This window comes from Sapajus apella, unplaced genomic scaffold (assembly GCF_009761245.1).
Source record: "Sapajus apella isolate SASKATOON/1434 unplaced genomic scaffold, GSC_monkey_1.0 scaffold22, whole genome shotgun sequence".
Classification (NCBI taxonomy): domain Eukaryota; kingdom Metazoa; phylum Chordata; class Mammalia; order Primates; family Cebidae; genus Sapajus; species Sapajus apella.
This window is the reverse complement of record NW_022436962.1, coordinates 5,574,454-5,602,176: the sequence shown is the minus strand read 5'-3', so window position 1 is coordinate 5,602,176 and position 27,723 is coordinate 5,574,454. Positions and strand designations below refer to the sequence as shown.

Genomic DNA, 27,723 nt, shown 5'->3' with positions numbered 1-27,723 from the left:
CTTATCAAGAAAGAAGTACAACATTCAGATTTATATTACTATTACTGATTATCTTTTCTAAGAAAAACGGAACCAGGTGCAGAAGCAGAACATGAGAGTGGACATGGAACGTGAGCCCTGAAGCACAGCATCACGTAGACAACTAAGCCCATGATGTCTGCGGGCGTCCCTGACAGCCGTCAGGCCTCACCGCAAGAGCTTGGAGAAGCGGAGTTTTCTCCCAACTCCTCCGGGGAAGGAGACGTCTCAGCTATTTTGGACATCTCCTTCCCTAGCTGGCTAAACAGCGGGTGCTTTCCCAGCGCTGGCACTGCCACACAGCCAAGGTGCCCTCCAGCAGCCCTTACACGGGCGTGACGGAGGGCTTAGAGCATCCTGCCTTAGTGTCATTCACTTCACAATGTTACCCCAGGTTCACCTTCCGACCTGAGAGGCATTAGTAAAAGGATTAAGACCACATATGAATAACTAATAACTACTACGCTTGTATTTCTAGTTACTTTCTTCTTTATTATTTATATGAAAATAGGCGGAGACTTTTTCCTCCTGCCTCGGTGCTTATGGGATCTTCCCCCTACATGCCTGGCCCATTTGTTTTTTTTCAGTGATGGAAAATAGGAATGCTGCTGCAGATAGAGAATTCAGCTGCTTCATGGAGAGCTGAAATGCTATTCCTTTTTCATTTTCCTGCACCAGCTGTGCCATTTTGCCATATATTTTTTTCATACGCATGTGTGGGACACCCACCTCCTTCACCCTGGCTGTTCCCTGAGGACAGGGAAACACTGTCATTCTCTGGGCCTCCCCCAGTGACCTTTCCTGAACAAACACAGTGAGGACTCCTGGTGAAAGAAATTTAACAGTCACTTAATCCGTAACTCTTACTTTTTGCTTGAAAACTTTATTAAAATAAGGATTAAACCTGAAAAAAAAGAGCGATGAGAATGCTAGCCCTTTGCATAAAATCAGCAAGAAAAAGGAAACAGGGAGAGAAAGAGAGGAAAGGAAGGGAGGAAGGGAGGGAGGGAGGGAGGGAGGGAACGGAGGAGGGGCAGGAGGAGGGGCGGGGAGATCAGTCCTCTTCACTTCTCCCTGGAGACTTAGAAGGGGAGGAGAAGACCCCCTGCCTGCAGCCTGTAGCGGGGAGAGCTGTGGGCAGGTTCTCTGTCTCCGGGCTCAGTGGCCTAGAGAAGTAAGTCCCCACCAGAGCAGAGGCCCAAGAGTCACAGATACCTAAGCCTACTGTGAACAGATTATCCCAAAGGAATATGAACTCCAGAAAGTTGATCAGGGAGCTGGCATTTGGGAACAAACAATTATTCTGGAAGCCGAGAGAGCCTGAAGAGGCAGGGCCATGCACACGAGCTTCTAACTGCCCTTGGGTGCCACGATCTGCCGGACATAGTTGACAACATTGCTGTGGAGCTGGGAGGCGGTGGATGCGAAGGTCTCCTTGGCGAGGGTCTGGGCCACCTCACTGCCACCCATCATTGCGTGGTACAGCGGAAGTGTGTACTTCTGCTTCCCCTGCAAGAAACACATGTGCCTAAGCAGCTTGCCGGTGGGTGTGTCCAGCCCTCCTGCCCCAGTCCCAGTCTAACAGCAGCCATGGCTAGGTGCTAAAAGGGATGTGGATTCACAGCTGGAATGAGGAGTTTTCCATCAGAAGTGCTCTAATTCAGGCATCTTGGGGGCCAAAGACCCATGGAGATGGATCTCAATATGCATCCCAATTCATGCTAACAAGGGGATGTCTACACTCAACAAAACAAATGAGGTGGGTTGACACAACGGGACTCCAAACTTTTGGAAAGGCGTAGGCGGTGAGCCACCAAGTGAACAGCAGATATCGATGGCTGCAGCACATAAGGCTCGTGGCTGCAGATGGTCCAGTCAAACAAAGGAAAACCCGCAGGTCAAATTCACGCAAATGTAAGACAGCGACATCACAAGTTCCTAAAATCTGGGGCCTTGAGGAAGCTGTCAGAGGGCTCAGAATATCCCCAAACAGGCACGCAGCCCTGACTCCCTGCAGATCAGGGAATCTGAGCGTTGCTTCCTATGCAGCCCAACCCCCTCCCTGCTCCGGAATCTGATGACATTCAGTTCATCCTGAGAGCCCTGGGCCCTTCCCCAACAGGGCAAATTTCACATGGCGATGGAGGGTCTGGTTGGGGTCCCAACCGTACCCAAGTCACAGGGCAGAGGGGACCTACCCTCCCAGCCTTCGCTCCTCTTGCTCATCCCCTGGCCCCTTTCCCTCTTAAATTTCCCACAAGATGCCGTCACCCTCTTTCCCACCTGTGGGCTGGCTCTGAGCAGCTTTTTTCCCTGGGGTCTCACCAGCTAAACTGCAAAAAGCTCTGCAAGCCTGCAGGCCTCCTCTTATCCCTAGAGCAATGCCTCCAAAGCCACACTAGTAAAGAGGCTGAGGGGTAGGGTCCTCGGGTCGCTGCCCCTCCCTCGGTGCCTCAGATGAGCCCTCGATGAGCACTGCCCACGTGACTTGTGCACGTGTGGCTGAGTGGGTCCCCGGATGCAGCTAGGCAGGGGTCTCCCACCTGGTCCTGCAGGAACTCCTTCACTTTCCAGAAATCTTCCTGGTGGTCGTTCTTAAGGACGATTTGGCCCCATCGTAGCCGCAGCTCTGCATTCTGGGCATTTGAGATATTTGGGTATGTCTCTCCAAGTTTCTTCACATTCCCTAGAGAAGAGAAAGAAATGGTTTGTGGCTGGGCACGGTGGCTCATGCCTGTAACCCCAGCACTTCAGGAGGCTGAGGGGGGTGGATCACTTGAGGTCAGGAGTGTGAGACCAGCCTGGCCAACATAGTGAAACCCCGTCTCTACTAAAAATACCAAAAAAAAAAAATCGGCCCGGTGTAGTGGTGCATGCCTGTAAATCCGGCTACTTGGAGGCTGAGGCGCTAGAATCAAGAATCACTTGAACTCAGAAGGGGGAGTTTGCAGTGAGTCAATAGCACCACTGCACTCCAGCCTGGTCCACAGAGCGAGATTAAAGCAGACATACTTCCCCAAAATATCCCATCCCACTTTTCCTCCCACCACTCACCTGCTAAAAGTCATCTTGGCTCTAACCTTTTCACCCGCTGGTGAATATTATTTTGACTGAGCGGACACAAAGCATTAGTGGTTGAGAGTTTTGGATGACTGGGTTCTACGTGACCTGTTTGTACCTCGAGTTCATTCTCTGTTACCTGGCCGTTAACATCACAGCACCTACTTTACAGAGGAGTTGTGAGAATTAAATGACTTAATAGACACGAAGGGCTTACAAGAGTCGCCTGCAGAAGCTTCAGACTTGAGGAGTGCCAGGCTTTACTACTTTGCCCTTGTGGTGCTTGTAAGTAGAACCTATAACCTCCAGATGGCACATTCTTTGTGGAGTTCCACCCTCCCTACTGTATATGGCAGTCCCCTAGGGGCAAGCATCATTACGTTTTGTCTTTTTTTTTTTTTTTTTTTTGAGACAGAGTTTCACTCTTGTTACCCAGGCTGGAGTGCAATGGCAAGATCTCGGCTCACCGCAACCTCCACCTCCTGGGTTCAGGCAATTCTCCTGCCTCAGCCTCCTGAGTAGCTGGGATTACAGGCACGCGCCACCATGCCCAGCTAATGTTTTGTATTTTTAGTAGAGACGGGGTTTCACCATGTTGACCGGGATGGTCTCGATCTCTTGACCTCGTGATCCACCCGCCTCGGCCTCCCAAAGTGCTGGGATTACAGGCTTGAGCCACCGCACCCGGCTGGTTTACCATTTTTTCTTACCAGGAGGGAGAGGGGATTTCTGGAGGATCTTATCCAGGAAGTAGACCAGCTGGTAGGTCTTCCAGGGAGAGATGGCCACAGCTTCAATAGCCTTCATGTCCAGCTCCTCCGCTGCCCACAGCTGGGCTAGCTCTTCAGCAGGTTTCATGAGTGAGTCCCCAGGAGAGAGATCAGGGAGGTAAGGGGGCCAGCCAGGGGTATTCAGCCATCGATCAAACTCAAAACCTGTTTGGCAGAAGGAGAGAAGATACTATCAGAATTCTCTGGCCAGGTTATGGTCAACTGGTTCAGGCCACTCCCAGAGGCCTCAAGTTTCTCCCCTCTCCATCCCAAACTCTTTCCCCAGCATTTAACATTACTTTCCCATATAACCACTTGCTCCCATAGGGTCCTAGTTATCCTAGAGATTGTGCGGTTTCTACAGTGTAAGTGCTTTTTGAGGGGGGAAAAAAAGTGCTTTTTGCTCCAAATTAACACTGTGTTGTCAGAGCCAAGTTGATGGATGCTATATTCAAGTGCACATTCTCTCTCTTTTTTTTTTTTCTGAGAAAGAGTCTCACTCTGTCGCCAGGTGTCAGGCTAGAATGCAGTGGCGGGATCTTGGCTCACTGCAACCTCCACCTCCTGGGTTCAAGCAATTGTCCTGCCTCAGCCTCCTGAGTAGCTGAGACCGCAGGCACGTGCTACCACGCCCAGCTAATTTTTGTATGTTTAGTAGAGATGCGGTTTCCCCATGTTGGCCAGGATGGTCTCAATCTCTTGACCCTGTGATCCACCCACCTCAGCCTCTCAAAATGCTGGGATTACAGTTTTTGTTTTTTTAAATATTATTATTTTTGTTTGTTTGTTTGTTTTTTGTTGAGACGGAGTTTCGCTCTTGTTACCCAGGCTGCAGTGCAATGGCGCGATCTCGGCTCACCGCAACCTCCGCCACCTGGGTTCAGGCAATTCTCCTGCCTCAGCCTCCTGAGTAGCTGGGATTACAGGCACGCGCCACCATGCCCAGCTAATTTTTTTTTTGTAGTTTTTTTTAGTAGAGATGGGGTTTCACCGTGTTGACCCGGATGGTCTCGATCTCTTGACCTCGTGATCCACCCGCCTCGGCCTCCCAAAGTGCTGGAATTACAGGCTTGAGCCACCGCGCCCGGCCATTATTATTATTTTTTAAAAGACAGGGTTTCACCATGTTGGCCAGGCTGCTCTCGAACTCCTGACCTTATGATCTGCCCACCTCAGCCTCCCAAAGTTGCAGTGAGCTGAGATCACGCCATTGCGCTCCAGCCTGGGCAACAGGGCGAGACTCTGTCTCAAAAATAATAATTCCAGAGTACTTACTATTCATCAGGTGGTATGCTAAGCTTTTAATGTTTATTTGCTCATGTAATCCTTACAACTGTCACTGAGGCAGGCCCTATCACCCCCACTTTATAGATAAAACTGAGGTGCAGAGAGATAAGGTAACACACCTGTGGCCTCCCAGCTGGTTAATGGCAGAGCTGGGATAGGAACCCAGGCAGTCTGGTCCTAGAACCCCGGTGCTTACATAACAGTGTGGTTCTGGTGATCGGTAGGAGAATGTGCACTTGAGCCAGGCACGGTGGCTCACGCCTTTGGGAGCCTCTCTGGTTCACATGATTGTTCTGCCTCAGCCTCCCGAGTTGCTGGGATTACTGGCGCCCGCCACTACGCCCAGCTCATTTTTTTATTTTTAGTAGAGACTGGGTTTCACCATGTTGGTTGGCCAGGCTGGTCTCAAACTCCTGATCTCGTGATCCACCCGCCTCGGCCTCCCAAAGTGCAGGCGTGAGCCAAAGCGCCAGGCTGTATTCTGGAATTATTAACTACCATTAGCTTCAGAGTCTCATAATGTTGAAATGCAAGCCTCTGACTAAAGAGTAGGTGCTACTAAGGCCTCACCATTCCCCCGTCAGAGGACATGGACTTCACCAAACCAACAACAGAGTGACTCAGGGTTCAGTTCACAGCAAGAAGTGGGGGTATGTCTAACGGACTGTGTCATCCATGACAGGACATCTTTCGTCCTTTCTTTGGAAGCGGTACATCCCAGGCAGAAATCAGGACAGCCACCGGGGCTGCCTTCACTCAGAAGGCCATAGGAGGGACTGCTGCCACCGCTCCTGCCACGTGAGTTTTGGCTTGGGGCAGTGGTGTGGCAACGGCAGCTCTCCGGGCAAGTTCAGGGTCTATGTGTGTCCAGGTGGGAGGAAAACCAGAGGAGAGAGTAAGGAAACTGACTGGGAGAAAATGAAGCAGCGAGGAGTCAAAATAAGTCATTTTTGTGAAATAAATCCCAGAATTCTGGGTGTGCTCCCCAACGTACCCCTACCTGGCTGACACTGCTCCACTGTTTTCCCATCCACCACCATCTTTCCAAGTGTAAATTAGATATTCTCCACTATTTTAAAGAAGCCTGTGGGCCAGTTTCTCTGCTTACCTGGAATGATATCCACTCTTTTTTTCTTAAGCTCAGGGAAATACTCCAAGTAGAAGTCCAGAAAATCATCGGCTAAGATGCTTTGGAATTTGAATTCATGGACATAGGCCTGTGAGGAGGGAAGACTCTTCAGACCCTCTCTGGCCATGTGGGGAGTGAAGTCCCTGTGTCCTGGGTCCTCCTCCAACCCCTTACCTCTTTCGCCCCCTGCCTCTACCCTTGCTCTGGCCCAGTGGCTTTATCCGTTCCTCTTCCTTCTCCCCTCATGTGACTGTACCTTGAGAAAATTGTCAAACTGATCCTGATCACCCACCAAGTGGGCCAGGTATGAGACAAAGCAGAAACCTTTCTCATAGGGAGTCTCATTATAGGTGTCGTCCGGGTCAACACCTGGCAGAGGAGAAAGCAGACAAGATTTGAGCTTTTGTAGCCTGTCACCCTTAACGTTCTTCTCCAGCTCCAGTCAAAGACTAGCAATGGAAGAGATCAGAATTCAGCTTCCCCAGCAACAAGGCCAAGAAGGTGTCCAGATCCTGGCCCCTCTCAAGGCCAAGATCTCTCTCTCCAGATCTTGGCCTCTCTCAAGGTACTTCCAAGGAGATCTCAGAAGGGCATTCACTGTGGATCTAATACGAGGACAAAGAAACCAGCCTTCTGGAGGAACGGCCACATTTCCTTAGTCCCAGGATATGTTTTGTGTGGGCAGCTTCCATCAACTCTTCCCACTGAGCACCAGGCTATGTCACTTCCAGCCCTACTGGTCACCACCTAAACACTCAAACCTCCCCTGCCAGATCAATTGTGGGGTTTTTTTGTTGTTGTTTTTTTGAGACAGAGTCTCGCCCTATCACCCAGGCTGGAATGCAGTGGCATGATCTCGGCTCACTGCAACCTCTGCCTCCTGGGTTAAAGCGATTCTCCTGCCTTAGCCTCTCCAGTAGCTGGGATTACAGGCGCACGCCACCACACCCAGCTAATTTGTGTAGTTTAAGTAGAGACGGGTTTCACCATGTTGGTGGCTAGGCTGGTCTCAAACCATGATCCGCCCACCGCAGCCTCCCAAAGTGCTGGGATTACAGGTGTGAGCCACCATGCCCAGCCAATGTGTTATCTTTACAACTGTTCCGGGCTAAAACTAATTACCAGTCTCCAAGAAATTCATCTGCACACTTAACGACATCAAGGAACATGAGCTTCAATTGCATAAAAAGGTTTCAGATTCATCACACATGGAATGAAGGAAAATGTTAGGAAGTAAAAAGCTCTGAACTTGGAGAGAGGACCTGGATCTCAGCTGCAGTCATGCCCTGGTTAGATACATGACCTGGGCAAGACACTTAATTTGTCTGACACTCAGACCTGTCCTCTGCAAAATAAGGATAATGCTTTTACTCTACAAAATCCACAGGTCTGCCCTGATGGCGATGAAAGAATGGGAAAAGGCCTGGTAAAATGATATGGACTTGTACAAATGCAAAGCAATGGTAAAGTCATCACGAACTGCACAGAACTGGACAGAACTCCTATCTGGCTGCAATGGCTTGGGTTCAGTCAGCCTAGTGACCAGGGAATTGGCTAGAAAGAGCTCTGGAGCACTCCTCCCTCTGAAGAAAGTATTCTAAATGTGCACTGATCAACCTGAAGCTCAAATTAACTTGGGGCTCCAAGCTCAACTGAGGGGAGTGGGTGTCAGACAGAGGAGTCTCCTGGACCTGGTTCAATCTTCACACGGAGCTTGTTGAGTGGGTTTTCCTCTCCAGTGATGTCCATGTGCTGACGCAGCAAAGCCCGCCCCGTTGCAGCCTCCAAGCAGGTGTATGCAGCGCCTGGTACAAAATCAAACATAAGCTCCAGGAAAGTCTGTCACCACATCCAAGTGTATTTTCCTGTGCTGCCTCCTTGTGGCCTCAAGAAGAACAGTGACAGATACCTGAAGCTTAATAATATTACCCTCCTGGGGACCCAGGCCAAATAGGGACAGTTACAGAAAGCCTGACTTAGTCCCTAGCTCCCTGTTGCTCTGGGTTACAAAGGACTTGGTTAACTCAGGCTGTTGGCCTCTCTTCTAAGTGAGGACTGGGGGAATCACACCTTTCTAACAGTTACCTTTGCTTATCAAAGTACTATGTTTTTATCTTATTATTTTTTGAGACAGTCTCTCACTTTGTCACCCAGGCTGGAGTGCAATGGCACGATCTCAGCTCACTGCAACCCCCGCCTCCTCCTAGGTTCAAGAGATTCTCCTGCCTCAGCCTCCCAAGTACCTGGGATTACAGGTGTGCACCACCACACCTGGATAATTTTTTGTATTTTCGGTAGAGAGTGGGCTTCACCATGTTGGCCAGGCTGGTCTGAAACTCCTGACCTCAGGTGATCTGCCCGCCTCAGCTTCCCAGAGTGCTGGGATTACAGGTGTGAGCCAACATGCTCAGCCTTATTTTTAGATAATGATTTAATCTTCTTCTTTATTTTTTTGAGACAGAGTCTTGCTCTGTTGCCCAGGCTGGAGTGCAGTGGCATGATCTCAGCTCACTGCAACCTCCGCCTCCCCAACTCAAGCAATTCTCCTATCTCAGCTTCCTGAGTAGCTGGGACTAGAGGTGCACACCACGATGCCTGGCTAATTTTTGTATTTTAAGTAGAGACAGGGTTTTACCATATTGGTCAGGCTGGTCTCGAACTCCTGACCTCAGGTGATCCACCTGCGTCAGCCTCCCAAAATGCTAGGATTACAGGAGTGAGCCACTGCCCCCAGCAATGATTTGATCTTCTATGAAAGTCAGAATTATTTTCATGACTGTTTCTGTCAAACAAAAGAAATTATCACCCCCCAATTTTTAAGGATCTCTGTCTTCCTCTGCATTAAAAACAATGACTGAGAGAAGAGTGAAGGGGAGGGGGACAGGGTTTTGAACCAGCCAGTTCTGCCCCTTCCTAGATGTTCTGACTCTGAGCAAGTGACTCAGCCTCTCTGAGCCTCAGTTTCTTCAACTGTACAACAGGATAAAAATATTTGCTTGGGCTGGGCATGCTGGCTCACGTCAGTAATCCCTGTACTTTGGGAGGCCGAGGCAGGTGGACCATGAGGTCAAGAGATCGAGACCATCCTGGCCAACACGGTGAAAACCTGTCTCTACTAAAAATACCAAAATTAGCTGGGCGTGGTGGTGCACATCTGTAGTGCCTGGTACTTGGTAGGCTGAGACAGGGGAAATCGCTTGAACCCGGGAGGCAGAGACTGCAGTGAGCTGAGACAGCACTACTGCACTCCAGCCTGGCGACAGAGCGAGACTCCTAAAAAAATAAAAAAAATTGTTTGCAGGATTCCCAACGGCTGATTAAGATTTTCACAAACAGCTCTTGCTATATATATTCTGAATGAAAGTATAGATCTGTACAAACTTTCTGGAAAGCCATGGACAATATGTACTAAAAAGACCAAGTAATTTAAAATGTTCAGGGCCAGGCGCAGAGCCTCTCACCTGTTGCCTCAGCACTTTGAGAGTTTAGGCAGGCGGGTCACTTAAGGCCAGGAGTTCGGGACCAGACTGGCCAACATAGCAAAATCCTGTCTCTACTAAAAATACAAAAATTAGCCAGATGCGATGGTGCACACCTGTAATCCCAGCTACAAGGGGTGGGATGCAGGGGAGCTGAGGCAGGAGAATTGCTCGAGTTGAGATTGCAATACTGCATTCCAGCCTGGGCAACAGAATGAGACTCTGTCTCAAAAAAAAAAAAAAGTTCAGATCCAGAAATTATGTTTCTAAGAATTTAACCTTATTGAAATAATCTGATATAAATAGACATCTATATGTAAAGAAGTTTACCAATATATTTCAATGGAAAATTGTAAACAACCAGTAAATTATGAAACATCCATATATGCAGCTATGGAAGAAAATCTAATGACCTGGGGAAATTTTTAAAAACATCAGTTATGGTTTGACCATTCATACACACAGAAAAATGTTGGAAAGAATACCCTACTGCCTCGTCTCTTCACTCCCACTTGTATTCTGAAATCCCGTAAGGAGATCACACTGGCTCCACAGGTTGAGAAGGGGAAGCAGAGTCCTTCGGAGAGAGGAGGGCACTTTACCAAAGAGGATGGTGGAGATCCTCCTCTGGGCGTACATGGTGAAACCTTCATTGAGCCAGAATTCACCCCAGTTGGCATTGGTGACCAGGTTCCCAAACCAACTGTGGGAGATCTCGTGGATGATGACATCTGCCAAGGAGCGGTCCCCAGCTAGCAGGCAGGGGGTGACGAAGGTCAGACAAGGGTTCTCCATTCCTCCAAATGGAAAGGACGGTGGCATGAAGAGCAAGTCATACCTGCCAAGAAGCAGGGAGGTCACCGAGAGGTCCGGGCTTCCCGGATCAGACCCTACCTCACTTCCCTGACCAATGGCTTTCCAGCCTATTTCCAAGCCCTAAGACATGCAATCACTAAACAGGCAGAGGACAATCTTGGGCCCAGTGTGGAAAATACAGCCCAGGCTTCTCAGCGCTTCTCCCATGTGGCTGCCCTGCCTTGCTGGGACTTCCCTCGTCCAGGTGGCGTCTGCTCTCCCAGAGCTCACTCTCCAGGCACTTGTTTCCCGCTCTCCTTCCAAGCAGGTGTGGAGGTGGTAAGTATATTATCAGCTCCGTCACATGGAGTTCCCTGGAGGCCAACCTGGTGTCATCAAGGCCAACATGGAGCCTTTTATCTAAGAAGACTAAAGTCTGAAGATGTCAAAGTTAAAAATGGAGTGTGGGGAAACTTCCAGCAACGGGAAAACACAGGTCAGCAACGGCCCTTGACAGTGCTGCCCCACCTCAAACTTGGCAACTGCAGGGCACATTCTGATCACCTCAAAAACCTCTTTTCGTCTGGGCACGGTTGCTCACACCTGTAATTCCAGCACTTTGGGAGGCAGAGGTGGGTGATCACCTGAGGTCACGAGTCCAAGATCAGCCTGGCCAACATGGTGAAGCCCCGTCTCTACTAAAAATACAAAAATTAGTCCAGACACAGTGGCTCACACCTGTAATCCCAGCACTTTGGGAGGCCAAGGCAGGCAGATCACAAGGTCAGGAGATCGAGACCATCCTGGCTAACATGATGAAACCCTGTCTCTATTAAAAATACAAAAAAATTGGCCGGGCTTGGTGGCTCACGCCTGTAATCCCAGCATTCTGGGAGGCTGAGGTAGGCAGATCGCTTAAGGTCAGGAGTTCGAGACCAGTCTGGCCAACACGGTGAAACCCTGTCTCTACTAAAAATACAAAAAATTAGCTGGGTGTGGTGGTGGATGCCTGTAATTTCAGCTACTGGGGAGGCTGAGGCAGAAGAATCACTTGAACTCGGGAGGCGGAGGTTGCAGTGAGCCAAAATTGCACCATTGCACCTCAACCTGGGCAATAAGAGCGAAATTCAGTGTCAAAAAAACCACCCCTCCAAAAAAAAGTAGTCAGGCATGGTGGCACGCACCTGTAGTCCCAGCTACTGGGGAGGCTAAGGCAGGAGAATCGCTTAAAGCCGGGAGGCACAGGTTTCAGTGAGCTAAGATTGCGCCACTACACTCCAGCCTGGGCAACAGAGTAAGACTCTGTTTCAAAAAAAAAATTAGTTGGGTGTGGTGGCAGGCGCCTGTAATCCTAGCTACTCTGGAGGCTCAGGTAGGAGAATCACTTGAACTTGGGAGGTGGAGATCGTGCCACTACACTCCAGCCTGGGTGACAGAGCAAGACTCCCATCTCGAAAAAATAAAAAAGGCTCTTGTCCTAGGTCCTCTCTTCAGCAACAGTGAGAAGCCTGGCTCACACCCTCCTCTCCTTCACTTCTGGGATCAGGGAAACTTTGCTCTGGGAGGCAGAAGGAGGAGAAGCCACACCAGGAGGGAGACTGGGAACCAGGGACTCAGCTTAACTGGAGACATTAGAGTCAATGCAATACCACACCTTCCCCAAACATAAGGTCCAAAAAGCTTCTCTCCTGTTGCCAAAAATTCTTCTATCACCCCGTCGTACTCCTTCTTGGCAGCATCAATCAGGCAGGGCTCAGCCCATACCCGGCTCCTAAAGACAAGAGAGCAGAGAAGGTGTAATGGTGATTAGAGACCACTGCAGAGACCTGATCTGAAAGCACCTGGAGAAAACCGGCCTCCGCCAAGTGAATGTGACAATTCGGTCAACCACAGTGACAGGTGGTGCAAGAACAGATCACCCACACAGATCCAAGAGACCGCTCACTACATCTGAGAAATAAGAACCCAGGACAGCCTCGCAGAGGTGGAAGCTGCCTTTTAGGCAATAGGATCTAAACCCACAGGGCTACCTGGTTATGGCTTCTCTATTGAATGCAATCTTGCAAAAGTTATTTAACTCCTCTGAGCCTCAGTCTCCTCATCTGTAAAATGAGTGAAGATTAAATAAGACAGCATTACAAAAGCCCTTCAAACAGTGGTTTATACAGCAAATTAGTTTCCTTCTCCCTACTTATAGGAGAGATGAAGAAAGGGTTCTAATAATAGAATCTGAAATTGAAAGGAATCTTAAGAGACAAGATTTTTTTTTTTTTTTTTAAAGACAGGATCTTGCTCTGTTGCCCAGGCTGGAGTACAGTGGCATGATCCAACCTCTGCCACCCGGGACTCAAGTGATCCTTCCACCTCAGCTCCCTCACCCCAGTAGCTAGGACTACAGGTGCATGCCATCATGCCTGGCTAATTTTTTTTATTTTTTGTAGAGGCAGGGTTTCATCATGTTGCCCTGGCTGGTCTCAAGCTCTTGGGCTCAAGTGATCCACCTGCCTCAGGCTCTCAAAGTGTGGGGATTACAGGCGTGAGCCACTGTGTCCAGCCTAAACCAATTAATGTTAATAGAAATTTGTTAATTGCCTTAGTACAATAATGGCATTGCGGTTACAGGGGAAAATGCCTTTATTCTTGAGAGAGGCACACAGATATACTTGCTTTTAAATGGTCTAGCAAAAACAGAAACAAATCTACTCATAAACAAAACTAATATGACAAAGTGGATGGTTCTATAGGTGACCGATGCATCATCCTTTCAATTTTCTAGATATTTGAAATTTTCATAATAAAAGGATAGGGAAACAAAGGTGACTTGGAAGAAAACAAAAACAAAAAACAAGATCTAGTCTATTGGAAAGATGCAATGGACTCAGGGCTCCTGCAGCTAAAGGCTCTGCTTGGCCAAGAGCCCCCGGCTGTGCCATAGAGCTGCTTTCCCACACGGACATATGAATGAGACTGGCCAGGCCTGGTGGCTCATGTCTGTAATCCCCATACTTCGGGAGGCCGAGGTGGACAGATCACCTGAAGTTAGGAGATTGAGACCATACTGGCCAACATGGTGAAACCTCGTTTTTACTAAAAAAAAAAAAAAAAAAAAAAAAAAAAAAAAAATTCAGCAGGGCATGGTGGTACGCACCTGTAATCCCAGCTATTCGAGAGGCTGAGGCAGGAGAATCACTTGAACCCAGGAGGCAGAGGTTGTGGGGAGCTAAGATCACACCATTGCACTCTAGCCCGGGTGACAGAGTAAGACTCTGTTTAAAAAAAAAAAAAAAAAAAAAAAAAAAGAGAGACTGATGGCAAAGTGGGATGGGTCCAGGCCACTATGAGGGAAAACTTCCTCTCTGCCTTTGCTGAAGCATAGGAACTATTCTACCAGGAGGAAAAGATACAGGGAAACCAGTATCAGGTACTTCCCGAATATCAAAAGCAAAGACCTAGCCATGGAAAACTGCACATGCATGTGAGGAAGCACAGAGAGTCTGGGCCTACTAGAGGACAGGATCAGACTGGGATGGGGAGGCAGTGGCACGAGGTGGGACATGAGAGGCCCAAGAGGGTCGGGTCACAAAGAGCCTTATCTGCCCTGTTATAGAACTGGGCCTTCAGGAGATAAAGACCAGCCTGGCCAACATAGTGAAACCTCGTTTCTACTAAAAATACAAAAATTAGCTGAGTGTAGTGGCATGCGCCCATAGGCCCAGCTACTCAGGAGGCTGAGGCAGGAGAATCACTTGAACTCGGGAGGCAGAGGTTGCAGTGAGCCAAGATCACACCACTGCACTCCAGCCTGATGACACAGCAAGACTCCATCTCAAAAAACAAACAAACAAAAACTAGAGCTGGACCTTCAGAGCCATGGGAGCATTTTAAGCCAACAGGTGACATGATCAGGTTTAGTTTTAAGAGATCATTCTGACTGTAGGACACAGAAAATATGTTAAACTACAAGAACGGGTGAGCTTCTCCAAGAAAAGCACGCAGGAGAAAAGAACGGGTCAAAGACAGAAGCTTGGGGTAACACCGACATACAAGGAGCTGGGCAGGGGAGTCCAGGAAGGAGACCAGAAAGGATTAACCAGAAGGCCCTATGACCAGCATGGGTGGTGCCACAGAAGCCAGAGGGTCAACAGGGAAGAAAAATAGCAGAACCCTGAAGACGAGGGCTAAAAAGCCTCCCATGTGTCAGCTGTGTTGAGGCGAATGGCCTCTCTTACTACAGAGTTTCAATAGCATGACAGGGGTGGGGCCTGGATTCCAACAGGTTGTAGCAATAAATGACTATGGGGTGGGGGAGTTTTCAAGAAGTGCAGCCAGTGAGTGTACACGCCACTCAAGCTACCTGGATACAGAGGGAAGGACAGTGTGTTGTGCCAGAAGAGAATATGCACTCAAGGGTTTTTTGAGTTTGTTTTGTTTTTGAGGTGGAGTCTCACTTTGTCACCAAGGCTGGAGTGCAGTAGTGCAATCTTGGTTCACTGCAACCTCCACCTCCCAAGTTCAAGTGATTCTTGTGCTTCAGCCTCCCAATTAGCTGGGATTATAGGCATGCGCCACCATGCCTGGTTGATTTTTGTATTTTTAGTAGAGTTGGGGTTTCACCATGTTGGTCAGACTGGTCTCAAACTCCTGAACTCAGGTGATCCACCCACCTCGACCTCCCAAAGTGCTGGGATTACAGGCATGGGCCACCGCACCCAGCCTTGAGTTTGTTTTTTGCTTTGCTACAGATCTAAGAGAAACTGGCACTCGTCTAGAGGGGGAGGCTGGAGGTTTGAAGAAAAAGGCAAATGATGAGGCAGAGTCCTGGAGGGCATGTGGGGGGAAGAGATTTGGCTTTAAACAGAAGGAAGGACCTTCGTCAGAGTCTGGAAGGGTAAAAGCAGATGAAATGACTTTTCAAATGGAGGACAAGTAACTGACATAATCATATCTGATGAATTTAATATTCTCAATAAAGCAGGAGACAAGACCATCTGCTTAAGTGAGGGGATGGGGTTTGGATAGAAACCTGAAGAGAAGAGTAGAGCCTTAGAATTGCTTAAAGGAAGTGAGATGGAAAGATAAATAAAAGGACTGTTGAACAACCTTGAAGGCACATCGGCTGCTGAAGACTGTACATCTGTTACATTTTTCTTGAAAACCCCACAAATGTGTTTCAACTTTTCTTTAATTCCAGGTTTTCAGGAAGAAATGAGAAGGTATGTATAGCGGTATTACTGTGCAGTCTCATTATTTTCTCCATCTCCCAAATACCCACTCACAGAAGTAGAGAAAAGGAATTGTGTAACAAGGGACTGGGACATTACAGCAGCGGGATAGTGGGCAAGGGGGTCTGGGGTGTTGGTGAGAGGTAATCAGCCACATACTTGGGCAGGGAGAGAAGCCCGGCCAGGAGGGACCTGACCACCCAGGAGAAATGAATGGCTTTCCAGAAGGGAGGCTGCCATGCGCTCAAGGGGGAGACATGGTGGGATCTAGTGGGAGGGAGGCCGTCAGAGAGCTGGAAGGTTAGCGAGTCAGAATGAATGAGGATACGGTGCTTAAAAGTTCAGATATGGTACAGTTTATGACAATGACTATGTCTAGGCCCTAAACTCCAGAGCATGGCTGTGAATGTGGGTGGCTGACAGAGTGGAGAAGACTCCTTGAGTAGAGGTCAAGAAACCCTGAAGGTTGGTGCAGTGGCTTATTCCTGTAATCCCAAAAATTTGGGAAGCTAAAGGGGAAGGATCTCTTGAGTCCAGGAGTTCAAGATCAGCCTGGGCAACAAAGCAAGACCTTCTTTCTGCAAAAAATAAACAAAATTAGCTGGGCATGGTGGTATGCACCTGTGGTCCCAGCTCCTCTGGAAACTGAAGTGGGAGGACTGCTTGAGCCCGGTAGCTTGAGGCTGCAATGAGCTGTGGTTTTGACACTTGCACTCCAGCCTAGGAGAGAGCGAGACAAGAAAGGAAAGGGAAAGGGAAAGGGAAAGGGAAGAAAGAAAAGAAAAGAAAAAGAAGAAAGAGAGGGAGAGAAGGAGGGAAGGAAGGGAAGGGAAGGGAAAGAAAGGAGGGGAGGGGAGGGGAGGGGAGGGGAGAGGAGGGGAGAGGAGAGGAGGGGAGGAAGGAAGGAAGGAAGGGAGGGAGGGGAAAAAAGAACCCTGTAGCCACCCTTAACCCTGGGTATTAGACAGAAGGGAAAAGTCACCAAAGATGATGCAACAGGACACCAGACAGAAAAAGACCAGGGGACAGCAGTCAATGTCTTCAAGGAATTACTTTGTGAACTGTTCTACCACCACCTTGGATTTCAAAATTACCACAGTCCTTCAGCCCAGTGGACTTCAGCTTACTACAAGTAGAAGGGTTAAGACAGGCTAGCCTGGGTCATCCAAGATACCTCCACCAGGGCACACATTTCTGTCAAAATAAATGAGAATGCGGCTGGGCGCAGTGGCTCACACCTGTAATCCCAGTACTTTGGGAGGCTGAGGCAGGTGGATCACCTGAGGTCAGGAGTTCGAGACCAGCATGACCAACATGGTGAACCCCTTCTCTACTAAAAAATACAAAACATTAGCCGGGCATTGTGGTGGGTGCCTGTAATCTCGGCTACTCGGGAGGCTAAGGCAGGAGAATCACTTGAACCTGAGAGGCAGAGGTTGCAGTGAGCCGAGATCACGCCATTGCAATCCAGCCTGGGCAACAAGAGCAAAACTCAGGCTCAAAAAATAAATATAAATATAAATATAAAAATCAATATATGAGGACACTCTCAGTCAAGCCGCAATCTCATCATCAGTAGTGTGGTGCAAAGGGCACTAGATTTGCAATGGAAATACCTGTATTTTAATTGCAGCTTTGCCAACTAATGGTGCTGCACAAGCCATTCACCACAGCCTTGGTTTGCTTATTTTTAAAATGTAGAGAGTATCATCCTCCTTGAGTCTGTGTAAGGATTAGACAAGATTATACAAAAAAGGGCCTACTGGGATATATTCATAACTCCCCTCTGCGCAGGATTTTCTTCTTGCAGTAACAGGGACTGGGATAGGTGGCACACCTTGTCAAAAGACCCTCCCATTTAATAAACCCCCACAACACCCTAAGATGTGACCCAGAAGACAACGACTATCCATCTAATCAGGGAAGGAGTTAAGTCTTTACCACCAGCTAAGTGGATTCTGTCACCTAGTTCGATATACAATGGTGTCATTTTATTACAGGAGTACAAAAAAATTCTTTATCATTCAATATCTTTAGAATCTATTTTTCTCTCATTTCCCATTAATAGTTACAAATAGAACCTTAGTAAGGATATTCCTGAAAACAACATTCCTTTACTTATCTATCTGCTTGTCTATTGCAAAGATGACATCCTTTGGTTATTCCCTGCCCTGCCTATTAGGAAGACAGCCCTTCGTGAGAGGAGGGCACTTTGTCTTTCCAGACTGGTATGTTTTGAGTGCGTGCAGTAGGAGCAGATGCCAACGGAATCCCATCTATTATTCCATCTGACAACCAGAAACTAAGACTCATGATACTAGCAAGTGCCACTGAGCCAAGTTATGAAGTCTGAGGCTTGTAACTAATCTTGTCAAGGACACCAATGCCCCCAGAACTGGGAGCAGGGCCAGAGATAAAGAACAGCAACAGCACCAGGAAAAGGTCACGGTTTCACTGTCCGGCCTTTGATGCTCCCACATCGGGGCCAAGGGTGGCAGAAAATATGAGAGCCAGGAAAAACCTATGCTCCTGGTCAAAGCCCTTTTCTCGGATAACCTTACAAAATCCCTTTTTATCTTGACAAGATCCATCTGACTTCATGGAGGCATTGCTGTCACCACAGGCTCAGACTCACGCACCTGCTGTGGACACTTCCCTCTTAGAAGGAAATAACGATACCAAAGTTGTATATTTCCAGGAATTAAGTGCTAGAGAAAATGGGGAGATTTGGTACAAAAATAGGAAAGTAAATATAGTTGCTAGAAGGGCATTTAGAACTTAAATATATTAATAAAGATCCATTTCCCAGGCTGGGTACAGTGACTCACACTTGTAATCCCAGCACTTTGGGAGGCTGAGGCAAGTGAATCACCTCAGGTCAGGAGTTCGAGAGCAGCCTGGCCATCATGGTGAAACCCCATCTCTACTAAAAATACCAAAATTAGCTGAGTGTGTGGTGCATGCCTGTAATCCCAGTTACTCAAGAGGCGGAGGCAGGAAAATCGCTTGAACCCAGGAGGCGGACGTTGCGGTGAGCTGAGATCGTGCCACTGCACTCCAGTCCAGCCTGGGCAACATGGCGAGACTCCATCTCAAAAAAAAAAAAAAAAAAAAAAAAAAAAAAACTCCAGCCTACATTCCAACATCCATGGACAACATCCTTGTCCCAGGCAAGGCAGCCCAGGGCAGCGCTACTGCTAGCAGGGCTGATGATGTCATTCCAGGCAGCAGGATTAGAACTGGAGACAGGGAGTGAGAAAGGCAGGGAGAAAACAGCACTTCCCCCAGCTGTGCTCACGCTGCATGCTTCTCAGCTGCAGAAAGGCTCTGGACTCAGAGAGAGGATCCAAGACTGCCCAAGAACCACCCCAGCAGGTCCACTGGTCAGAGTCCTCCTCGCCTCTGAGGTCAATCCAACCTTGCCTGTCGGGTGTTTGTCTCCTACCTGGGTCCAACTTCAGCAGAAACCAGATCTCCGATGGCCAAAGCTATCAGATAGGAGGGAATGGGCTGACACATCTGGAAGAAGAACTTATTTGGACCTCTCTTCTCCCAGGTGCTAGCACTCATCACAGCTGTGAAGCCATCTGGGACCTGACAACAGAAAAAGCTTAGGAGATTTTACCTGGAGAGAGTCTCCTTTTGATTAGTTTGAGTAACAGCATGACCAGCCACCTGTGTGTGATGATAATGGCCCAGGGTCTATCTTGGAGAACACAAGGTTTCAAGAAACTAAATCTGTGCTTAACTGAAGGAATTTCGAGGAGGGCTACATACAATTTCAGCAGGTGCAAGAATTTAAAAATAAGCCATTCTTCTGAAGTACCACTGAAGGGATATAATTATTTACCACTGAAATGCGACCTGATTGATAGAGCTGAAATTATTTCTTATTCCCAAGGGTGGGTGCACCTAATCTTAGTCTCCTTACCTCAATAAGAGCTGAATATTTGTATTTAACGGCAGGAGTGTCGAAGCAGGGGAAGAAGGCCCGGTTTAGGACAGCCTGGCCCTGGGTGTACACAAAGGGCTTCTTCTTTCCTGCTGTCTGCTCAGGAGTCAACCAGCAAACCTAAGCAAAAAGAAGATTTCAGAACTGACATCTCCCACACAAGCTCAGTCTTGGCCAGAGAAGGGAGCTGGCTGGAATGAGAGAATTTTAGGTAATTCTTAAATCCTTTCTGCCAGACAGTCTGGTTTGGACCACAGAGCTCTCTCCTCTTGTGTATTTAGTTCATCCTGGTATCTAAGCCAAGGTATAACGTCCACTTCATGGGGCAGAGCCACCGGAAAGGGTCTATTCCTCACTGCATCCCATGGGTCATCTCAGGGACCCTGGACCTGGCCTCTGACCCTGTCATGTGTCCCCCACCTATGCCCTTCTCACTGCAGTAGTTTCTCATCAAACAAAAATCTACTGAAGCAGCTGTATTTGGGCTTGTGATAAGACACAGAAAAGCAGAACTCAACTGGGAGTCAGTGATTAATAAGTATTTTCTTTTTTTTTTGTTTTTTTGAGACAGAGTATCATTCTGTCGCCCAGGGTGGAGTATAATGGTGCAATCTCCGCTCACTACAACCTCCACTTCCCAGGTTCAAGTGGTTCTCATACCTCAGCCTCCCAAGTAGCTGGGACCACAGGTGTATATCACCAAGCCCAGCTCATTTTTGTATTGTAGAGATAGGGTTTCGCCATGTTGGCCAGGCTGGTCTCCAACACCTGGCCTCAAGCAATCCGCCCACCTCAGCCTCCCAAAGTGCTGGGATTGCAGGCATAAGCCATCATGTCCAGTCTAATATGTGTTTTCTATTTTCTTTTGAGACGGAGTTTCGCTCTTGTCACCCAGGGTTGAATGCAATGATGTGATCTCGTCTCACTGCAAACTCTGCCTCTCGGGTTCAAGCAAGTCTCCTGCCTCAATCACCCAGGTAGCTGGGATTACAGGCATGCATCACCACAGCCAGCTAATTTTGTATTTTTAGTAGATACAGGGTTTCACCATGTTGGTCAGGCTGATCTTGAACTCCTGACCTCAGGTGATCTGCCCGTTTCAGCCTCCCAAAGTGCTGGGATTACAGGTGTGAGCCACTGCACCCAGCCTAGTATGTTTTCTATTCCTAAAATTTACCTTTTCAGAAGAAATTTATTTTATATGATAGGTACTGGTTACATGACTCATAATCTGTTTTCTGTTAGCTCTTAAACAAAGGGGCAAATCTGGGCCGACCCCAGTGGCTCACGCCTATAATCCCAGCACTTTGGGAGGCCAAGGCAGGTGGATCACTTGAGGTCAGGGGTTCATGACCAGCCTGGCCAACATGGTGAAACCCCATCTCTACTAAAAATACAGAAATTAGCCAGGTATGGTGGCACATATCTGTAATCCCAGCTACATGGGAGGCTGAGGCAGGAGAATCGCTTGAACCCAGGAGGCAGAGGTCGCAGTAAGCTGAGATCACACCACTGCACTCCAGCCTGGGCAACAGAGCAAGACTGCGTTAAAAAAAAAAAGCGATGGCCGGGCACGGTGGCTCAAGCCTGTAATCCCAGCACTTTGGGAGGCCGAGACGGGTGGATCACGAGGTCAAGAGATCGAGACCATCCTGGTCAACATGGTGAAACCCCGTCTCTACTAAAAATACAAACAATTAGCTGGGCATGGTGGCGCACGCCTGTAGTCCCAGCTACTCGGGAGGCTGAGGCAGGAGAATTGCCTGAACCCGGGAGGCGGAGGTTGCGGTGAGCCGAGATCGCGCCATTGCACTCCAGCCTGGGTAACAAGAGCGAAACTCCGTCTCAAAAAAATAAAAAAAAATAAATAAAAAAAAAAAAAAGCGAAGGCAAATCTGAATGATTACAACAAAACCCAGTTTTTGCCTATAGCAAACAGGCATTCGTTCACCACACAGATATAATGGGGGAGGGGGACAGGGTGGAACATGTCAGTAACAAATACCATTTAGAATTTGGAAATGGATTCGATTACTCCAGGATGATTCACAGGGGAAGAAAACTTTCCGGCTGGACCTTCAAAGACAAAGCAGGATTGAGATGGCTGGAAAGGAAGGGAGGAGACATTCACAAGGAGATGAAGGGCAACATGAGCAGAGGCATAAACAGATGTAGGCTCCAGACGCAGAGTGGGGAGGCAGGCCTGGGCAAGTCTAGTGAAGGGCTCTGAACACAGGTCTCTGCCTGAGACCTACTTTAAGAGGCATAAGGAAGCTACATTGGGATGCTGAGATTTTCTTTGAGATTTTGTGTGTGAAAAGTTTAATTAGTCTCCTTATAACAGGTACAGCACAGTATAGATAGGGTTGAGAGAATAACTTCACAGTGGAGAAAGCTGACAAACACTGCTTCAACCAGAGGACCAAGGTCAACGCTGACAGTCATAAATCATGTGGATACTATGCGCCTTCAATACCTGATGAAAATGGCACTTTGGCCAGGTGCCGTTGCTCACACCTGTAATCCCAACACTTTGGGAGGCCGAGGAAGGCAGATCACCTGAGGTCAGGAATTCAAGACTAGCGTGGCTAACATAGTGAAACCCCATCTCTACTAAAAATACAAAAATTAGCCAGGCATGGTGGTGCGTTCCTGCACTCCCAGATACTTCGGAGGCTGAGGCAGGAGAATTGCTTGAATCCAGGAGGCGGAGGTTGTAGTGAGCCGAGATCGCGCCACTGTACTCCAGTCTGGGCAACAGAGCGAGACTCCATTCCAAATAAATAAATAAAGTCTATTAAAAAAAAAAATTAGCCCTTATGTCTTCCTCGGCGCTGCCTACGGAGGTATCAGCGATCACCTCCTCGGCATCATGGCCGCCCTTAGACCCCTTGTGAAACCCAAGATCGTCAAAAGGAGAAGCAAGAAGTTCATCCGGCACCGATGAATTTTGACCGATATGTCAAAATTAAGCGTAACTGGCGGAAACCCAGAGGTACTGACAACAGGGTTCGTAGAAGGTTCAAGGGCCAGATCTTGATGCCTAACATTGGTTATGGGAGCAACAAGAAAACAAAGCACATGCTGCCCAGTGGCTTCCGGAAGTTCCTGGTCCACAACGTCAAGGAGCCGGAAGTGCTGCTGATGTGCAACAAATCTTACTGTGCTGAGATCGCTCACAATGTTTCCTCCAAGAACTGCAAAGCCATTGTGGAAAGAGCTGCCCAGCTGGCCATCAGAGTCACCAACCCCAATGCCAGGCTGCGCAGTGAAGAAAATGAGTAGACAGCTTATGTGCACATTTTGTGTTTAAATAAAACTGGCATCTTCCTTAAAAAAAAAAAAAAAATTAGGCCAGGCATGTTGGCTCATGCTTGTAGTCCCAGCACGTTGGGACGCCAAAGCCGGCAGATCGCTTGAACCCAGGCGTTCAAGACCAACCTGGGCAACACGGCGAAACCCCATCTCTACAAAAAATAACAAAAATTAGCCAGGTGTGGAGGTGGCAGGTCTGTGGTCCCAGCTACTCAGAAGGCTGAGGTTGGAGGATCACTGGAGCCCATTGAGGTCAAGGCTGCAGTAAGCTGAGATGGTACCACTATGCAATCAATGATGATTGATCAGTTGACTGACCATTGAACACCATTAATCAGTGATGTTTTTACTGAAGAGTTAGAAAATGAGATTTTTTTTTTTTTTTTGAGACACAGAGTCTTGCTCTTCACCCAGGCTGGAATACAATGACATGATTTCGGCTCACTGCAACCTCTGCCTTCCAAGTTCAAGCGATTCTCCTGCCTCAGCCTCCTGAGTACCTGGGATTACAGGCATGAGCCACCACACCCAGCTAATTTTTGTATTGCTAGTGGAGATGGGGTTTCAACATGTTGGCCAGGCTGGTCTCAAATTCCTGATCTCAGGTGATCTGCCAACCCAGGCCTCCCAAAGTGCCAGGATTACAGATGTGAGCCACCACGCCCAGCCTGGAAATGAGTTTTTAAAAGCACAGTGTAGGGAGTTTTTTGACCCTGTCTCAAAAAAAAAAAAGAACAAAAGAAAATAAATACAAGAGTTAGCAATAAGAGCTAACACAGCTCACCATGTACCACGCACCATATTAGCCACTTATGGAAAGACAACTCATTTAACATACTGACGTCAAGGACTTAGACTACTGCCTGGCTCATCTTATTAAATGTTAGCCATCATCCCCTCCACCAAAATTGCTTACTCATCATCTTTGCTTTTCCGTTGTTAAAACAGGGTCGTACTCTATCGCTCAGGCTGGAGTAATCAGGCCATGAAAGAAAGTATCTCCAAAATCACTAAGGAAAACTCAAGCTAGGAACTGCTTGGGGCAAACCTGCCTCCCATTCTATTCAAAGTCACTCCTCTGCTCACAGAGATTGATGCATATCTGATTTGCCTCCTTGGAAAGGCTAATCAGACACTCAAAAGAATGTAACTGTGTCTCACCTATCTGTGACCTGGAAGCTCCCTCCCCACATCTAGTCTCCCGGCCTTCGCTTCCAGTTGTCCCACCTTTCCAGACAGGACCAAGGTACTTCTTACACATACTGATTGATGTAGCTTTTTTTTTTTTTTTTTTTTTTTTTGAGACGGAGTTTCGCTCTTGTTACCCAGGCTGGAGTGCAATGGCGCGATCTCAGCTCACCGCAACCTCCGCCTCCCGGGTTCAGGCAATTCTCCTGCCTCAGCCTCCTGAGTCGCTGGGATTACAGGTACGCGCCACCATGCCCAGCTAATTTTTTGTACTTTTAGTAGAGACAGGGTTTCACCATGTTGACCAGGATGGTCTCGATCTCTTGACCTCGTGATCCACCCGCCTCGGCCTCCCAAAGTGCTGGGATTACAGGCTTGAGCCACCGCGCCCGGCCTTGATTGATGTATCTTGTCTCCCTAAATGTGTAAAACCAAGCTGTGCCCTGACCACCTTGGGCAAATGTCGGCAGGACTTCTTGAGGCTGTGTCATGGGCGTGTCCTCAGCCTTGGCAAAATAAACTTTCTAAATTAACTGATACCTGTCTCCGATTTTCTGGGTTCTCACGGCTTACTACAGCTTGACTTCCAGGCTCCAGGGATTCTCCCACCTCAGACTCCCGAGTAGCTGGGACCACAGGTGCGCCACCACCACACCCAGTTAACTTTTGTTTTTTTAGTAGAGACAGGGTTTTCATCATGTTACCCAGGCTGGTCTCCAACTCCTGGGCTCAATGGAGCACTCCCCCTGGGCCTCCCAAAGTGCTGAGATTACAGACGTGGAGTAATTGTTATTTTAAATGACGTGAAGAAAATGGAGCCCGGCGCAGTGGCTCCTGTGTGTAATCCCAGCAACCCCGTCTCTGCTAAAAACACAAAATAATTAGCTGGGGCCGGGCACAGTGGCTCACGCCTATAATCCCAGAATTTTGGGAGGCCGAGGCGGGTGGATTACATGAGGTTGGGAGTTGGAGACCAGCCTGACCAACATGGAGAAACCCTGTCTCTACTAGAAATAGAAAATTAGCCGGGCATGGTGGTACATGCCTGTAATCTCAGCTACTAAGGACACTGAGGCAGGAGAATTGCTTGAACCCAGGAGGTGGAGGTTACAGCGAGCTGAGATCGCACCATTATACTCCAGCCTGGGCAACAAGAGCGAAACTCCATCACAAAAAAAAAATAAAAGAAAATTAGCTGGGCATAGTGACATACACTGTAATCTCAGCAAAGGAGGCTAAAGCAGGAGAATTGCTTGAATTTGGGAGGCAGAGGTTGTAGTGAGCCGAGTTTGTGCCACTGCACTCTAGCCTGGGCAAGAAAGAAAGTGAAACTGTCTCAAAGAAAAAAAAAGAAAAGAAAGGAAAGAAAAGAAAAAGAAAAGGAATGAAAGAGCCTGGCAGTACATACTCTTTATAAATAGTCTGAAGTTATGAAGAGGGTGCTACCTACAGGGAGAACTCTCACCAGTATGGTGGCAAGGGCAGGAAGGAATAAATACAAGTGTCATCAGTGAAGACCTTCACAGTGCAAAGGACAGTTCTCTGTAAGCACAGGCCTCTGCCATCATGTCTTAAATGAGAGCTATTCAGTTTTGATATTTAAGGTGCCAATGTTAGTGGACAAATTCAGGGAGGGCTTGATTTTTTTCTAGTCATTATGTTTAATTTCTAATTCCTGCCAAAAATCAGGGAACAGAATATAACAGAGCAACCAAACACATTTCCAGATGTTGCTTCTCTATGAGGCACTGGAATTTTCCTTTGTCTTAGAGGTTAGTCTGCATCCCATGCTTTGGACTTGAATTTTCTAAACAAGTTCTATCACAGGGTTGGTTTATTTATTTATTTAGATGGGAGGCCGAGGTGGGTGGATTACTTGAGGCCAGGAGTTCGAGACAAACCTGACCAACATGGCAAAACTCCCTCTCTACTAAACAATACAAAAATTAGCCGGGTGTGGTGGTGCACACCTGTAGTCCCAGCTACTAGGGAGGCTGAGGCATGAGAATCGCTTGAATCCGGGAGGCAGAAGTTGCAGTGAGCCGGGATCTTGCCACTGCACTCCAGCCTGGACAAGAGTGAGACTCTGCCTCAAATAAAAGAAAAATTAAACTGTAAGCAAGCAGTTTACTGTGAAACTTGCAACCCACTCTACCTGAGAGATAACTGGCAGCCATTGCCTAAGGACTCTCCAGGAACGATTTTCTGACTCTTGCAGACGTAAGCCACGTAACTCCAACCTCTTACTTCCAATATTTGCCCTCTGCCCCGAAAAAAGAGTTAACCAACAGTGAGGAGGCCAAATTATTATAAGGCCTATAGCACCCTGATTCCAGTTCTCACTTTCACTCAAATTCTTTCGTTAATCAAATCCAAGACTTCAGAGGAGGAAACAAAAAGATAAGAGCTTTAACTACAAGGCCACACAGAACAAACAGCTAGATCAGCATCTGGCTAATTCCAGAGCCAGCATAAAGCAGAGACAAAGTGGCTGATAACCAGGGACCTCGGCCCAAAGTCCGAGGCAGCACTAAGTGAAGTGCATGAACAGTAGTAGGTCATCCTGAAAGCCACGGAGGGTCTTAGAAACCGCGGGGTGCGAGGAGCGGGAATGAGGCACCATCTAGACAAGCCGCCAAGGCCTGGGAGGAGACGCAGAAAGGATGGAAAGGGCGAAGGCTGCGCCGCCCAGTGGCTGCAGCAAGCCCAGAAGAAAGAAACCAGGCAGCCCGGGAGGAAAAGAGGAAGCAGCGGGAAGAGGCCGAGAGGCGGCGCGCGGGGAGTTCGGCCCCTCCGGGGACGCGCTGGAAGGGTCCTCCCTGTCGGTCCTCCCGGGTGGGTGCGGGTGCAGGGCGGCTCGGGGCCGGAAGGGCGGGCAGGCAGGCGGCGGCGGACGCACTTACCCCGGGTCCCTCCCCGACGCGGTAGGTGAGCAGCACCTGGAGGCGCTCGGCGGCGCGGCAGGGCTGCAGGAAGGACACGCACAGGGCCTGGCCGTAGTGCGAGAAGGGCCGCGTGTAGAAGCTCACGGGCTCCGCGGGCGGCTCCTCCGAGCCGGGCTGCTCCCGCCGCAGCGCCGCCGCCGTCACCTCCAAGCATGGGTGCGAGTCCAGCCGCAGCTCGGCGGCGCCCTCGGGCTCCAGGCAGCGCAGGTCCAGCACCGCGGTGCCGCTCAGCCCCCGGCTCCCCGCGCCGGGCCCCGGCGGCCCGAACTCAGCCCGCAGGTCCAGATGCAAGTGCAGCAGCTCGAAGGCCCAGAAGTTGGAGGCCGAGGCCACGTCCACCGCCTCCGCCGAGTGCAGCTGCCGCCTGGCCGCGCCGCCGCCGGATGAAGGCCCGCCGCTCGCCATGTCCGGTCCGCGCTGTTCACTCGCCGAGCAGCGACCTCGCGGGGAGCCACGCCCCGAGCGCCTCGGCCCCGCCCCCGCCGCGCGGCCCCGCCCCTGAAATCTGCGCCCGACCGCATCCCCACCCTGCGCTCCACCGCCCAGTCTTCAAGCTGCGCGCG

At 48.9% G+C, this 27,723-nt stretch overlaps 1 protein-coding gene across 3 annotated transcripts; it reads right to left on the bottom strand.

Annotated features, from left to right (window-relative positions):
• Nucleotides 1-511: 511 nt before the first annotated feature.
• RNPEP (arginyl aminopeptidase) lies at nucleotides 512-27,615 on the bottom strand. Of its 3 annotated transcripts, XM_032288732.1 has the most exons (11): nucleotides 27,119-27,615; nucleotides 19,692-19,832; nucleotides 19,206-19,354; nucleotides 12,193-12,309; nucleotides 10,346-10,581; nucleotides 7,956-8,069; nucleotides 6,521-6,633; nucleotides 6,244-6,352; nucleotides 3,789-4,013; nucleotides 2,562-2,704; nucleotides 512-1,527 (listed from the first exon to the last, which is right to left on the bottom strand). In XM_032288732.1, the coding sequence occupies exons 1-11, from the start codon at nucleotides 27,563-27,565 to the stop codon at nucleotides 1,369-1,371; spliced, it is 1,953 nt and encodes a 650-aa protein (XP_032144623.1). In that variant the 5' UTR covers nucleotides 27,566-27,615; the 3' UTR covers nucleotides 512-1,368. The 3 variants fall into 3 exon arrangements, with proteins under 3 accessions (XP_032144623.1, XP_032144624.1, XP_032144625.1); XM_032288733.1 differs by lacking the exon at nucleotides 12,193-12,309; XM_032288734.1 differs by lacking the exon at nucleotides 19,206-19,354 and having other exon boundaries at nucleotides 27,119-27,475.
• Between the last annotated feature and the right edge of the window lie 108 nt (nucleotides 27,616-27,723).

Excerpts from the sequence above, each read along its gene's own strand:
- RNPEP (XM_032288732.1), bottom strand. The coding sequence starts at position 27,565 with ATGGCGAGCGGCGGGCCTTCATCCGGCGGCGGCGCGGCCAGGCGGCAG. Across the intron at positions 6,634-7,955 it reads CCGTGTGAAGATTGAACCAG|GTGTTGACCCGGACGACACC; the intron begins GTCCAGGAGACT and ends CTCCTCTGCCAG. Across the intron at positions 4,014-6,243 it reads AAGAGTGGATATCATTCCAG|GTTTTGAGTTTGATCGATGG; the intron begins GTAAGCAGAGAA and ends TCTGCCAAACAG.